This window comes from Halichondria panicea, chromosome 5 (genome assembly GCF_963675165.1).
Source record: "Halichondria panicea chromosome 5, odHalPani1.1, whole genome shotgun sequence".
Classification (NCBI taxonomy): Eukaryota; Metazoa; Porifera; class Demospongiae; order Suberitida; family Halichondriidae; genus Halichondria; species Halichondria panicea.
The window spans coordinates 2,954,931-2,969,614 of NC_087381.1; the positions used below are offsets into that span (position 1 = coordinate 2,954,931).

Here is a 14,684-nt window from a genome sequence, read left to right on the forward strand (position 1 = left end):
GAATCTGCAGTAAACAAGTGGGAACTAATCGGCTACAGCTAAAAATGATGCCAAAAGTTCAAAGTCCATAATTAATGGCTGCTACAGGTGTAACTTTTTCAGCCTTATTTCTCATTTTTGCAGCTATACTAATAGCTATATATATAATTATAGTGCAGAGCTACCTATACTGGGTAGAATAGCCAATAGATTTTGCTACACACGAGTCTGAAGAGACCTTTAAAGTAAGCAAAACTAGCTATAATGCAAACAAAGCTTTATTTTGCAAATCCACAAATAGAAAACGTTACTTGCAGTTCATTCATTAATGAGAGCAGCTGTATATATATATATAGCAGCCTAGACATGCAGGCAGACAGACACACAAACCGTATATACCTCGCTTACGCATGCGTAATGCATATAAATATGTATGCTAGTATATGTGAACGCATCAAGTAAAAATTAGGAATTAGACACAATCTACTTTTACTGTTTTTTTTTTTATAGAACCATTTTTTAACATCTAAAGAAGGTGTATACCCATTTTGGAACAAATCAATTGAGTACTTGTCATACAGAATTCAGTTAGAAGCATACAAGTAAAATAATAGACAATTGCACTAACACTCTATTTAACCCCTAATTGATATGACCTTTGACCTTATCAATTTAATTATAATTAACATGTAACAATTATGTAGGAAGTGGTAAAAATGGTTTCCCAAAAAATTCCAAGAAGCCATCCTGCTTACAAACCATGTACTGCAATGTGTTGAACTTTTAAAGCTTCATATTTCAAAACCGGAAATGTGTCTAATTCCTAATTTTTACTTGATGCATTCACATATACCTATAAATTGGGTGAATTGAAGTGTACAAACAAAATTAATGCAAAAACAATGTAAAAAAATGGGGCCAAGTATAGGGTAGGCTATAAGCCGCGCTCACAACACAAAAAAGGACACAAATATACATAGGAGTGTTTATTTTATAGCTGATATTGGCATGGTTTGAGTGAGGTCCAGCCGCATTACTCTTCTCTTCTAATCAAGTGTTCATGCAGGCTTATTGCAGGCATTTCATTGGAGAGAGTAAAAAGCCAATTAATCTCACAATAGACGATAAAATTTAGCACCAAACAATAGGCCGGTACGCCCTCAACTGATCCTTCATTTACAGTATTTTATACATAATACAATGCCGGAGTACATTAAGGGGAGTAAGCAACTATATTATTATACTATTATACAACCTATAAGTAAGTTGAAGGAGAAGAGTAGTACTATATAGCTGGACCTTACTCGAACCATGCCATGCAATAAATAACCACTAATTAACCTATTATATGCAACTCTTGTTTGCATTCTTTTTCAATTGGTGTTTGAGCGGCCAACCTAATTATTCTTGCCCCCATTAATGTTTTTACACTTATTATAGTAATACAGTGTCTCACTTCATCTTTTAATTTGAGATCGGCTCCATTCTTTAGGAGAACACTGACACAGTCCGTCTGACCACCAATGGCAGCCAAATGCAGGGCTGTTCCATTTTTACCTTGTGCGTTGACATGAACATTTGCAGCAATCAAAAGTTCAACAATTTTGACGTGACCATCTCGAGCAGACATCATGAGAGTAGTGTATCCCATCTATATAGTGACGTTACAGTGTTAAAAAAAAAAAAACGTTAAAAACTATGTATAACAATGTATGTATTGAGTATCTGACTACCGTATAGCGGGTAATCTTTGTGGGATAAAAATTTCGTTTAGTCTCGTTGCCTGCACTACATTCCTACATTCCGGTAAGCCACGCCTACGTTAAAATTTCGTGGAGGTCAGCTTGCCCACGAAAATAACGAGTATTTAACCCCACGAAAATGACCCGCTATATGGTATAGTAACTATAATTATGTTCGTATATACAGTGATGCAACAACAAATTATGTTTTTACTATGATTGTAGTCTTACATTGTCCGTTGAATTTGGGGATGCTCCATTCTTGAGGAGAGTACTAACACACTCCAATTGTCCTTTGAGAGCAGCCTTGTAGAGAGCTGTATGGCCATACTGATTGCGAGCTTTGATCTGAGCCCTGGCAGAGATAAGTTGCATCACAACTTCAGGATGACCTTTTTGAGCAGCAGACATTAGAGCAGTGAATCCAAGCTATACAAAAATAATGCATGCGTCACAGAAAAATGTATTGCCGTACTCTATTACAGAGATTGCAGCTACCCTATGTAAGTGCATGTTACGCAGCAGCTCTATAGGTACATGGTGGGAATAGGGTGTTCGATTTACCAGTATCAAATTCACGCCTGCATCTAGGGGAAATTATACTCCACATTAATTGAGAAGTACGTAAGTCTACTCAGGGCTTAGCAATTAATGAATCCAATTGTCAGTATACAACAATGGTAAAAGCTATAGGTATAAAAATTCTAGTCAATCAAGCTGAGTGCATGTGATTCATGTACACATAATTATACAGACATCAAAACTTCATACCGTATAGCGGGTTATTTTTATGGGGTAAAAATTCGTTATTTTCGTGGTCAAGCTGACCTCCACGAAATTTTAACGTAGGCATGGCTTACTGTAACGTATGAATGCAGTGCAGGCAACGAGACTAAACGAAATTTATATATATATACTCACGGAAATCACCGTTTTAGAATTTTTTACCCCACGACAATTACTCGCTATACGGTATAATTATATACAGTGGAAACAAAAAAGCTACACAACATTTTGCGCAGATGGTACAGAGAATGAGTTCTACATGTAGCTCAGGAGTGCGCGTGGCCGATTACCGTATAGCGGGTATATTTCGAGGGTATTAATGTTCGCGGTTTTCGCCTGTACCGCGAAAATTTATACCCACGAAAATTTATGAATAGTAGGCGTGTTCAGTATTATAGATTCGAGGCTAATGGTGTGGAGGTACAGCTGCATGTTGATGTGCGCATGCGCCAAAAGGCTGGAACTCAGACCACGAAAATAAAATCCGCGAAAATTTATACCCTCGAAATATACCCGCTATACGGTATTCGTTTGGATCAACCCTTCGTGCCTATTTTAACGCTTTCCATCAAGTTTTTTTAAAATATAAAACCCCATACACCGCTATAATAATGCAAGGCTGTATCAAGCGGTCAGGTTTGGCCTGACCACTTTTTGTAGCCGAGTAGGTAATGGTTGTCATTCTTGAAAATTGCATGATCGTTTCCTGGTATAATGGTCGTCAATAATTGTTACTGATAATGCCGCATGCTGATTAATGAGGAAAGTGATGACCTTTTTTTTAGGTAAAATTCACTGCTGTATCCAAAAGTTTCAATAGCAGAAAAAAAAGACCTTTAATTGTAAGTTGGCCTGACCACTTTAAACTTGCTTGCTACACCCCTGTAATGTATGTAAGTAATCAATAATGACCGGCACCTTTTCAATGAAGTGCATGGTTGTAGAATAACTTCTTTTTTTTGAGTGCAAATGACATGCACTACATTATAATTATGCAAATCTGTAATCGGAGAATTTTGTCAAGACTTACTTTGGTCGTTGCATTGACCCGAGCCCCATTCCTTATGAGAGCATCGACACACTTTGTTTGTCCTATTCCAGCAGCCAGCATAAGAGGGGTTGAATCTTTTAGAGAACGACCTTCAATGTCAGCTTTAGCAGCAATCAGTAGCTCCACAACTCTAGCATGGCCCTCAAGACAAGCAACCATAAGAGGAGTGAATCCAGAATACTGCACACACAAAAATGGATATCATGTGATAACGTAAGTTATAGAATAGCTACTGGCCTTTGAATGGATACAAATTGCTCTATATATCGTATAGAGCGCGATATTTTCATGGCACTTAAGTTTCGTGGAATGACCTCTAAAAGCATTTACGTAGTTGAATAAATTGTGTGAGTTGACTGCTTACAGAAATACTAAGAATCTTCTGATCCTATGAAGATCCCATCACAAAACTTATACAAGGTGACTGGGAAATAGTACCTAAAGACTTAGTTTGGTAAAAAAAGGGTACCATTTTTGAGTAATGCTTAACAATAATGACTTTTGACCCTTTAACGAGTACCCACCCCCTTTAAGCACGTCACCTGAAAGGCCATATATCATAAGGAGTACGGTGTACAGTTTTTATCTGTCATGGCAGAAGTTATGCTCTAAGAAGCGTAGGTGCATGCATGGGTCACCTAATTTTGGTGAATTTTCAAGGGCTCAGAACTAAAAAGCCATACGACATATGTTGTTAAAATTGGGTGTGGTTATATGGTAAGGTATGTATATGCCAAGTTTCGTTAAAATCGGAGGGGGTGCTCAATTTTTTTGTGTTGAGTTGACATGGAATGTCCTAAGTAGAAGCTAATAGAAGCTATACAGCTGCAAAGACACGCACACACAGAGCTTTATACTGTATTCTTCGTGTGACTATATATACGCCTCGATGCATAATAATACTCACATGAACATTTGGATTCGCCCCTTTCTGAAGAAAAAGTTGTACACACTCCAAGTGCCCTTGTACGACTGCCAAGTATAGAGATGTGAGATTGTCCTGTATATAATTATAATAGTCGTGTACAATACACGTACGTGTGGAGTGATTGAATTACCCTACATGTATGTACGATATCTCACTATGTACCTTCATCAACGAGTCCACTTGTACGCCAGGTTCCTTCAATAACAGTTTTAGAGCTTCAGTGTGGCCATATATTGCAGCATTCTGAAAAGGCAACCTTCCTTTCTGCAAAGTAAATAAATATATTATTATTAGGAGCAATAAGCCACCAATAAAACAAAATGTTAGTTGCACTTTCCACGGTGCGATGATGACTAACCTCGTCTTTGCTTTGCAGGTCACACTCAGCTCTCACTTGAAAGGAATGTTTAAGCTCCTTCAGCAGAAATCGTATCAAACTCGGGTTACCACTTCCAGCAGCAAAATGGATAGGTGTAATTCCATCGATGGATTTCTCATTCACATCGAGTAATTGGTGCTGTTGAATCTCAGATATCAAGTACTTTACTACATCAATGTTCCCACTTCTGCAGGCATTGTGTAGTGGAGAGCAATCATTGTTATCCAGACAACTACTTGTAGGATCCACTTGCTGAGTACCGACAAGGTACTTAACGATGTGTAGATGTCCATTAAGAGCAGCTAGATGAAGTGGTGTTTCTTTGTTCATGGATTCAGTTGCTGCATTGATTTTCTTATCTTCGATGAAGTACCTAACAAAGTTAAGATCTCCACAAGCTGCTGCAGTGTGAAGTAGAGAATGACCTTGCTGATTACAAGAATCAGAGTCGCAGTGTAGAACTTCAATCAGGAACCGTACTTGGGTCATTTCTCCATTGAACACGGCTGAATGAATCTTGAGAGGTAGTACTTCATTCCATTTGGCATAAAACTGTATGGACAAGTTTACTGGGAACGAGTTAATTCCAGACAGCAAACTTGTCAGACGCGTAGCTATGTCGTTAACCTGCAAAAAAGGCATAACTTATGATCAACTGACATGCATGGTGACTGTATAAAGTAAAATACCTCTGGGTCTGTGTCGAAGTCAATTTCAAGTCCGGTATGTACTGCTGATGAGGTTTGATTAGATGGCACAGTATTGTATCCAGAGTCAGAATTCGAACTGCTTGATTTCACGGCTATTGACTCATTGTCGAATATCACAGATGGCTGATTGCTTTGATTGTCATCATTGTCCGAGTCAGCATCTGAGAGTATGCATGAGAACAGAAATCGCATGAGTTATATAGTGTTCTTATCATGCAAGCAGCTATATAATTTAGGGTTACTATTATAGACGGGTAGTAATTTTAGCGTTTCAGATTAATTTTTCTCAGTTTTTAAAGGATTTGAAACAAATTCGTTAGCTGCATGCACAATATTTTGTCAATAAGTATGACTGGTTTAAGGTTGAATGGAAACTTTGGAGGGCTAGCTTGCTTAGTTAGCATACTCTCAAAAGTAAATTTTCATGAAAAAGAAAAGAAAAAAGTTTTAATGAGATTCATAATAAATTAATGAGTTATTAGCATGGACACAATTTAGCGTAAATTACAAATTCGCTAAAATACGCTAAAATTAGTACCCATTTGTAATACCGTAAAGTCCGAAATTTTCATGGCACTTATATTTCGTGGAATGGCACAATGTTCGTAGAATGACTGCTTACCGGAAGCCACGCCTTTAATCTTTGCACGTTATAGCAGATAATTCTAATTAAAGAGCAATTTTCGTGGACTTAAGTTTCGTGTAGCATTGCTAACCCAAGAAATCAGCGAAAATTAAGTCCATCGAAAATTTCGCGCTATACGGTAGTAACACTATATGGTAATAGTTTTATATGTAAAATTAATGCTTTAGAAAACTTACGTACCACTATCTGAACCTTGAGAATTGGCATCCTACATGTTAGAAAGATAATAATTATGCATTAAATGTCAGTGATCGTCAAAATTATCTTTATGGGTACACCCATGCATTACCGTACATTCGTAAAATACGCCCATGTTGAATATACGTCTGCCCCCTCTTTTGCTACAAAGTTCTTTTGCACGAGGATATTTTGACTATCCTTGTGCCTAAAATTCTTACAGAAAATGGTGGGTGTATTTTCACGAGGGTACAGTAAGGATAACTTTACAGTACTCATCATTCAGATACGTATCTCAATAGTACATCGGACAGATATATTTACCTGTACTTCGAAATGATAGTCCCCGCAGTCCAATTGGATTACCCCAAGATCTCTTATTTCTGCTTCTTGATTGGGTGTGAGTGGGAAGATGTCGGGAGGAATGAAAGAGGGTACCTCGAACACAAGTTGAACGCAGCCTTCATTAATTCCACAAAGTATTAATATTTTTACATCAACTTCAAGTATTTTTGCTAGATTTTCTTCAAATTGTTTCAAGTAGAGAAGCTCACATTTGTCATAAGTAGAGTCAAGCTTCACAATCATCTTAGTACTATCATCTCTGGAACCACAATCAAACTTCGTCGGGTACTGAACCCTTCGTTTCGCATACTCTTTAAACTCTTTAACATAGACTAAAAAGTTGTCCTTGTCTTCATCACTTCCAAGATGGTCAGTGAGATGCTCAATCAATCCATACGAAAAATATGAAAAATAGCCACGGATAACATCCCATACATCATAGATATCGCTCGCCTTTTGTAGATCCTCTCGTTTCTCCCAAAACAAACACTGGTTAGGGCTTTTGAACACTTGCTTGTAGCAGCTCACATCCATTAAACAAGTGGTCAACTGCTTTAAAACAATTCGACTTTCCAAAGACTTCCGAAGTTTCATTACCAAATTTGAGAACTTTTTATCCATTTCTAGTGAGTCCAGCTCCCACTTGGCCCATTTGGCAGAGGTGAGTTTTTCCTTCGTACATTTTCCTGATACCACATTAGATTCTGAGAATAGAGAAATGATTGACGGTGAATAAAAGCACCACAGGTACTGATGCCTCGGTGGAGGTGTCAAAGCTACGTAACATAAAGCTACCAAGAGTTCATAAAGAGCACTGTATAGTATGGCAGCTGTAGTACAAACCACAGTACGTTACATACTATGTCACTCTCAAACCACATTTTAAGTGGGTGTATAGGTGTAGTGGTTAATTATGACATATCAGCATACACATGCATACGTGGCAGCTGCATGTAGCAGTCTACACACACACAAACACACTACTGTATACCTCGCTTACGCGGACGTACCGAGGCATAATGAAGACGTGTCAAAGCTACGTAACATAAAGCTACTAGCTAATAACGAGCTGCGCTGTGCTAATGCCTCTGCCTTTCGCTCAAAAGTATTGGAGTGTTATAGCATATAGATAAACGAATAGAAAGGAATTGGAAACGCCTCACGTGATCGATTGCAATCTCAACATGTAACGTCACACCCTCAAAATATAGGCTAGTTACACTCCAGAATCTATGCACTGGTGAGCTCTGCCGCTTTTCTCTTCAGCCGATTTCTACAGGGGAAATCCAGATATGCACTGGGTTTCTAGCATCCACATGGTTTCCCAGATAGCTCCAGCTGATGTTCTAATGCTCACTGGCTGGGTTTGTGCTCAAAACAGCTACATTCAGTTTAAGGTTTTGTTCCTATAGCTCACTTTCGCAAGTCTATTACTTACTGAATGCTGCATTATATGAAAGCCTATATTCAGGGAATAACCATCAATGCTGCATTCTATTATAATTGGTAACTACTTGTAGTAAATTTTCTCTATCATGTTTCCGTTCCTTCACAGTGACTTCTAAGTTAGGGTGAGTATAGCGTTTAACGTGTGTTTATAGTAGAACAGGAATATGACATTTATTTTTTGTATTGCTTTAACACCTGGATATGAGCCATGAATACGTTTCGTTACATACATTTTTGACGCTGTGTGTGTATATATCCTCCGTAATAATTGTAAGTATGTCATGTTTGTACGTACGTATTGTGTTAATTTTGTGATTCATAATTAATAATTATTACAGAGGAGTTATCAATGACAAGCCTCTCCCAGAGACCCAGGAAAAAATGTTTATACAATCTTACAACAATGTATTAGACAATAATAATCGATCTAATTAATTTTTCAAAACAATTAAAAATTATGTCCAATGTTGTAGTGTCTCTCTACCTTTAATACACTTTGCTTCTTGCTTCGAGCAAAATTGTACTAGTGTAACTACATCTATTATTTTAACAAGTTGGACACAACAACATATCCTCCTCTCATTATCAGTTACACACAATTATCATTATCAATTATAAGTTCAGCAGATGCATCTTCTTCTTCAGGGATGTAAACAGTAGCATGCTCCACTAGAGTTGAACCTCCATTACAGTCTATTGACATTCTAGTCCCACATAATTTTACAGATTCTATAGGGTCGTTGTCAGAGGAGGTTGGACACGCATCATCATGGCGCCTTCAGTCATGTGATAATTATAAACCTTTATAGAATTCTTTTGAGGTCAAAGGTGAGAATGTAAAAGCTTGTCAGTGCAAGTAAGAGCTAGAGAACGCTAAAGAGAAATAGATTAATGGTGCTCTGACCTCCTCTGCTCATATAGATCATAATCCTGTTAGATAAAAATTGGAAAAGTGCCAAAAAAATCTAAATACTAGTCTAGATCCATCTTGGACTATATTTTCAGCAGGGTGAGAGGGCGGTGGGAATGCTACTGATATCACTACACTAACAAATGACGTGTACGGAATTTTTGGACTAGACCACTTCTGGCTACTTGCAGTGTCTCTGTACAGCCTGCAGAACAGTGGAGAATCGAGGTGCCTAATGGTGCCTAATCGGTCATTTTAATTAGATTCTTATGAGCGCACGTGATAAAACCTGACGATGGATGACGCGCGTCCAACCTCCTCTGGGTCGTTGTTATGGGCTTGCAGCGGAAAAAGAGTTAATTTCTCAACATTTAACCCTTTCCCCGTTGAAGCCGTCATATGACGGCCACTCTAGTGGTCATTTTCAAAAATTCTTTGTGCACGCTGTGTTCGAGCTATGTGCACGCTGTAGGTACCAGCACATGCGCATTGAGCTGCTCTTTCACATGGTATCTTTAATATGCTCCCTTGTGGTACGCTTTGTACAGTAATGTCAAAAGAAAAGTGACCGTTTGATAATGTTTCAAGATCTTTGTAAGTACAACCTCAGTGGGGTTCTAGAGTAGCTAGACAGTGAGAATATCGATGCTTACGGCCTTGTTGAGTGAGAGGACAGTGACTGGGATCATAGCTAGATAAGAAGCTACCTTAAGCTAGAGCCTGAAGGCCTGAGGAAGAAGCTCTTGTGATGTACCAACTTCTTGGATCTGGTATAAGTCTAGAGTAGCATCTGTAGTCTTGATAGCTTCAGTATAACTGTATTTAGGCTAGTTAGTACAGCATTGGACATCATGAGCCACCATTGAACTTGTAAACTGTGTGTAGGTGCATGGAGAAAACATTTCCCGGGAAAAGGGTGTCTGCTGATACGACCTCGCAGAGAACGTTTTGCAGATCCTGATTGAACCATGTCACCGTGAGAACATTGAGAACACTTATTTAGCATAATTATTTAGCCACTCTGTGCCCTCATACAATAAAATTATTACATAATTGTGAATGTTTGTAAACAATTGCTAATTAGTGGGGGTGGTCAGTTGCTAGGTAACGAAGATGGTGTCAAGATACCTCTGGGGTCTGCGCTACCTGTAGGAAATAGTTACAAGTCATTTCAATGTATGGTTCATGATATATGAATTTTAAAACAAATTGTGATTTATTCTGTATTTTCTTGTTTTAAAAAACGGGGAAAGGGTTAACCTCCCCCGCACGGAATTTCACACATCTAATAGAGCTTCCTGTCATGTGACCGTAATAATACATTGGCCAGATAGGTGTTTCCAATCCATTCCTATTCGTTTTTCTATGGTTATAGTAGGGGGAATAAGTTTTTCTATAATGAATCTTAAATTAAAATATTTGCATTTTAAAAGAAAGTGATTATCTATTACGAGTGATGCAAGCTGCCCTGTGCTAATGCCTCTCTCCTTTGTTTTGCTTTTGCTCAAAAACTATTAGAAGAGGTGAAGAGGTATAATGTTACGTTATTATTGTTGATTGCAATTGTTGACAGAATTGAATTCCCCACAAGAGAGGGAAACAGAAGCCTATCTGATGGCTTGATAAATAATCTTCAACAATACTGATCGAAGCAACGAGTGTTGCAAGCGTGCGCTTGCTAATGCCTCTCGCCATGTTATACTTTCGCTCAAAGAGTATTAGTGTTATAGTAGTTTCTATAATATTAAAAGTTAGCTTATCTATATAAAGTCACTGAGAAGAAAAGACTTACCTATTTACATGCATCTATTGTTGTATTATGTGGCTTACCAGGACCTCAAGAAAGAAGAAAATTGATTCTTCTAGGATCTGTAGTTCAGTGTATAAAATATCTAAGAAGAAAAGACTTGTGTACGTGCATATTGTTATCTATATAATAGTTAGACACTGTTTTGGAGGTGTCTATGGGATTTAGAAGCCCAAAGGCACTGATTTAGTATCCCGAGCGTAGCGAGGGTACTAAAGTGGCTGAGGGCTTCTAAATCACATGGACACCGACAAAACAGTGTCTAACTCATTTAGATACTAGTGCGCATGCGCAAACGCTTGACTACAATACAATTACTTGACAACGGAATACTATAGGTATACTAAGTAAATTTGCAGGTATACTAAGCCCCATAGTATACCTGCTCTGAGGCACTTTTCCCATGTACTTCCCATGTACTTCCCATGTAGATCTTATCAACTAGTGTCTAAATTGTTATATGGTAGTGTTTTGTGGCTTACCAGGCCTTCAAGAAAAAGATGATTCTGCCAGGATGATAGATCTGGATATCACACATGAGGAATGAGCGCGCATGCGCATTACATCCACAGGAATAACTAAAGGGTGTGTCCAAAGAGATCAATTTCACAAATGGCTACTGCTAGCTAGCTGTTTTAACAGATACTTTCTGAGTCTTGTAGCTAACAAAAAGCTAGCGCTTTAGTGCAAGGTTAACTCATATGTTGAATAGAAAGTTTGTGCGGACAGATGATGCTATGAAAGATTCTGAAGAGACTGCAACAGCCTTCAATGTGAGTCAAACTAGCCATAACTCGAGAAAGAAGCTTTAGTTTGCTAATCCACGAATCAAAATCCAAGAGAACGTGGCTAGAAGCGTATAGAAGCTGTTAGTTTTCGTCGCATTGCAACCGTTGAGCAGTTACAGCTGGAACAGACACACACACAGTCCGCTTTATCGTATCCCTCGTGCGGCTACGCCTCGAGGCATAATTATATAAGTATAATTATAACTGAGAAGAAAAGACTTACGTACTAATTGTATATGTCACCGTTTATGGAATGTTATCAGTGACAATAATACCAAGGGCGTATGAAGAGAAGAGGGCATGCAACTACAATCTATCAAATTACAAATGGGAGGGGCGTGTGCACTAAAAATAGATTGCACGTGCACTTACTCCATAATAGTCACCAAGCAAGCTAGCTAGCTAGCACTGTACTGTTAGGTAGAGTTAGCCACAAAAGTGAAGAGAAGGACCAATGCTATAGACTAGAAGTAGCCATTGATCAATTCTAAGCTCTTCTAAATTAATTTTGCGGTACATTTCTAGTATAACAGTGTTCACGCCCACTATCACGCCTATTTACGTGTGGGCGGTTGGCTAAATATAGTATATCCTGCTGACTCATCAGTTTTTTGACGACTACGCAGTATACATTGCGAGTTGCATGCCGTCTTCTCTTCATACGCCCTTGATAATACCCACCAGAAAATACTAACCCTGACACTGCAAAAAGGACACTGAAGTTGCAGAATCAGACCCCCCACAAAAACTTACCCTCCAGAAAATCATACCCAAAGTTAAACAGGTAAAATACACCCGTGCACAAAAATTATTACCCTCGAGGAAATCATATCGTGTTGGTGCCTGGATATAGCAGGGCCGTAGACAGCGGGGAGCCAGGGGGGGCCAACTGCCCCCCTGGCATTCTAGACGTGTCAAATTTATTGATTTGCACATCCAATGCTTTAGTGATTAGAATCATGAAATGTATATGTGGGCAGGGCTATCTGATGCGCATTTGACTGCGGAAAATAAGTTACGACCTTTTTTTAAGGAAAAATTCTGAGCTCCACAGGAAGCAGGAGCACCTTCCTAGTTCAAGCTACCTTGTTTTAGCTGCTCTAAGTTGGTGCCATACTCAGAGAACATGAAATAACAGTTGACGTGCTTTAATTTTGGAAAAAATATACTAGAGAGGTATAGTGCTATTACTATAAATAAATGCAGACAGAATAGCTGAAGCACTCCTGTTTTAATCAGCTGTCTCATATAATTGGTTCCGTCTCATAATACCTTCTTATACAATAATGATATATATACAATAATGATAGCTAGTGTATAATTATGTGTAACTCTATATTAAAAGAACTTCAACTCAGCGGCATGTGAGAAACAAAATCTCGTTCTTAATACTAAACTTACCTTCAGGTGAGTTAGATGCTCCTTGAATACTAGACTGTGTTGGAAGTGAGGTGATGATATCCTCCTGTGTCAAAGAAGGAGTGGTGGTGTCATTAGGCAACGTAAACCATGAGTTATGGTTAAGCATCACTGAAGCACCGGTATATAATTATAATTATTGTTATAGAGTGTACACACAAACTCACTTTTAAGTACTGACAGATTTGATCGGCAATCTCTTCCTTCCTTAACTTTACCAACATCTCCAGAAGGGTCAAGAATGTCGCTCGTGCAGGATTCTTTCCTTTCCAGAGTTTCAAGCACTTGATCACGGCTAATTGATTAGCTTCTGCACCTTTGACATCGGTTTGTTCACCAGGGGTTAATTCCATCACATCGACATAGAAACCAACATTATCAAAAAAGGCAGCCAAATATGGTATGTGCGTTTGTTGAATTTGACAGTCGACTTGAGAAGGACTGAGTTGATATTTGTCCAATAGCACTTGAAGAACTGTACTCACTGGTTGAGCAGATGATCCTAATGACAGATATGCTATAACAATTGAATAGTAATTAATATCATTACACCAAATAGCACCATGCAATAAATAATGTACAAAACGTCGATAGAGATCCTCCTGTCTAATAATTGCTTTCCCAGATATTGAAGCAGTTTTTGGATAATTATAACAGCATGAGTGTAGGGCAATACATAAAATTGTACGCACTGACAACAAACGCAAATGCAATTAGGAATCTTACGTATTAAATTAACAAGTATCTTGCATACCATACTGAGTATTAAGTAACTCCTTCCAGGTTAGAGGAGGCCATGATTTCAAACGGTGATCAAGCATTTCACGAAGACAGGTGCTGTCATCCTTAGCATACTGCTTTCTGATGCTATCTAGTACGACATCCTCAACATGTAGAGCTTGTCCAATCTCAAACCATCTGTTCCGAGAGTCGTACAGTTTAGTGTGAGCTTCGTTTAAATCATCCATTGTTAGTGTGTCATCTGTATATATAATACAAAAAACTGACCGGCACTATAATTATATGTACATACCGCGGTACATGTAGCTACTGTATAAGAGTACCCCCATGCATGCATGTAGTTAATTGGCGCCAACATTAAAGCTATAATTACCCATTTGAGGCCCAGGATTGCTCTCAACGTCTCCAGCTAACAGCAAGAGGTGGGCAAGAGAGTGGAGCAACACAGCAATCGATATCACCAGAAGACCAACGTTCCTTGTACGTTTTAGGAATTCAGTTTTATCTTGAGAGCTCAGAAATGTGAGAATATACAATAAAAGCAATCCTCCTTGAACCACTTTCGCAGTAGTACCCACTGTATCACTGAAGTGTAGAGGCTGGTGTTTTGTCGAGGGAGCTTTACTGTGTGGTCGCGATCCCCTCCCACCACTAAACAGCCCAATGCGAGCTCTCCACAACTCTACAGTGATCCCCATGTAGCTGAATATAAGATTGTACATAGATCAAGTTAGCTCAATGAAAAATTATTATGAGTACTCACCTAGAGCATAGATAAAGAAGAGAGGGATTGGCAACGAAAGTCAAAACGTAGACTTTTGTGCAGG

General features: G+C 38.5%; 1 protein-coding gene across 1 annotated transcript in view; it reads right to left on the reverse strand.

Moving 5' to 3' along the window:
- The window catches only part of LOC135335771 (uncharacterized), a 29,437-nt gene extending 14,753 nt beyond the window's left edge, over positions 1-14,684 (reverse strand). Inside the window, exons 1-7 of the mRNA XM_064531320.1 lie at positions 14,621-14,684; positions 14,231-14,559; positions 13,871-14,098; positions 13,284-13,633; positions 13,099-13,162; positions 6,723-7,447; positions 6,402-6,429 (exon numbers count right to left, since the gene is read on the reverse strand). Of these exons, the coding sequence (XP_064387390.1) occupies positions 6,402-6,429; positions 6,723-7,447; positions 13,099-13,162; positions 13,284-13,633; positions 13,871-14,098; positions 14,231-14,555 (1,720 nt within the window). The 5' untranslated portion in view covers positions 14,556-14,559; positions 14,621-14,684. The remainder of the gene's footprint in view (positions 1-6,401; positions 6,430-6,722; positions 7,448-13,098; positions 13,163-13,283; positions 13,634-13,870; positions 14,099-14,230; positions 14,560-14,620) is intronic.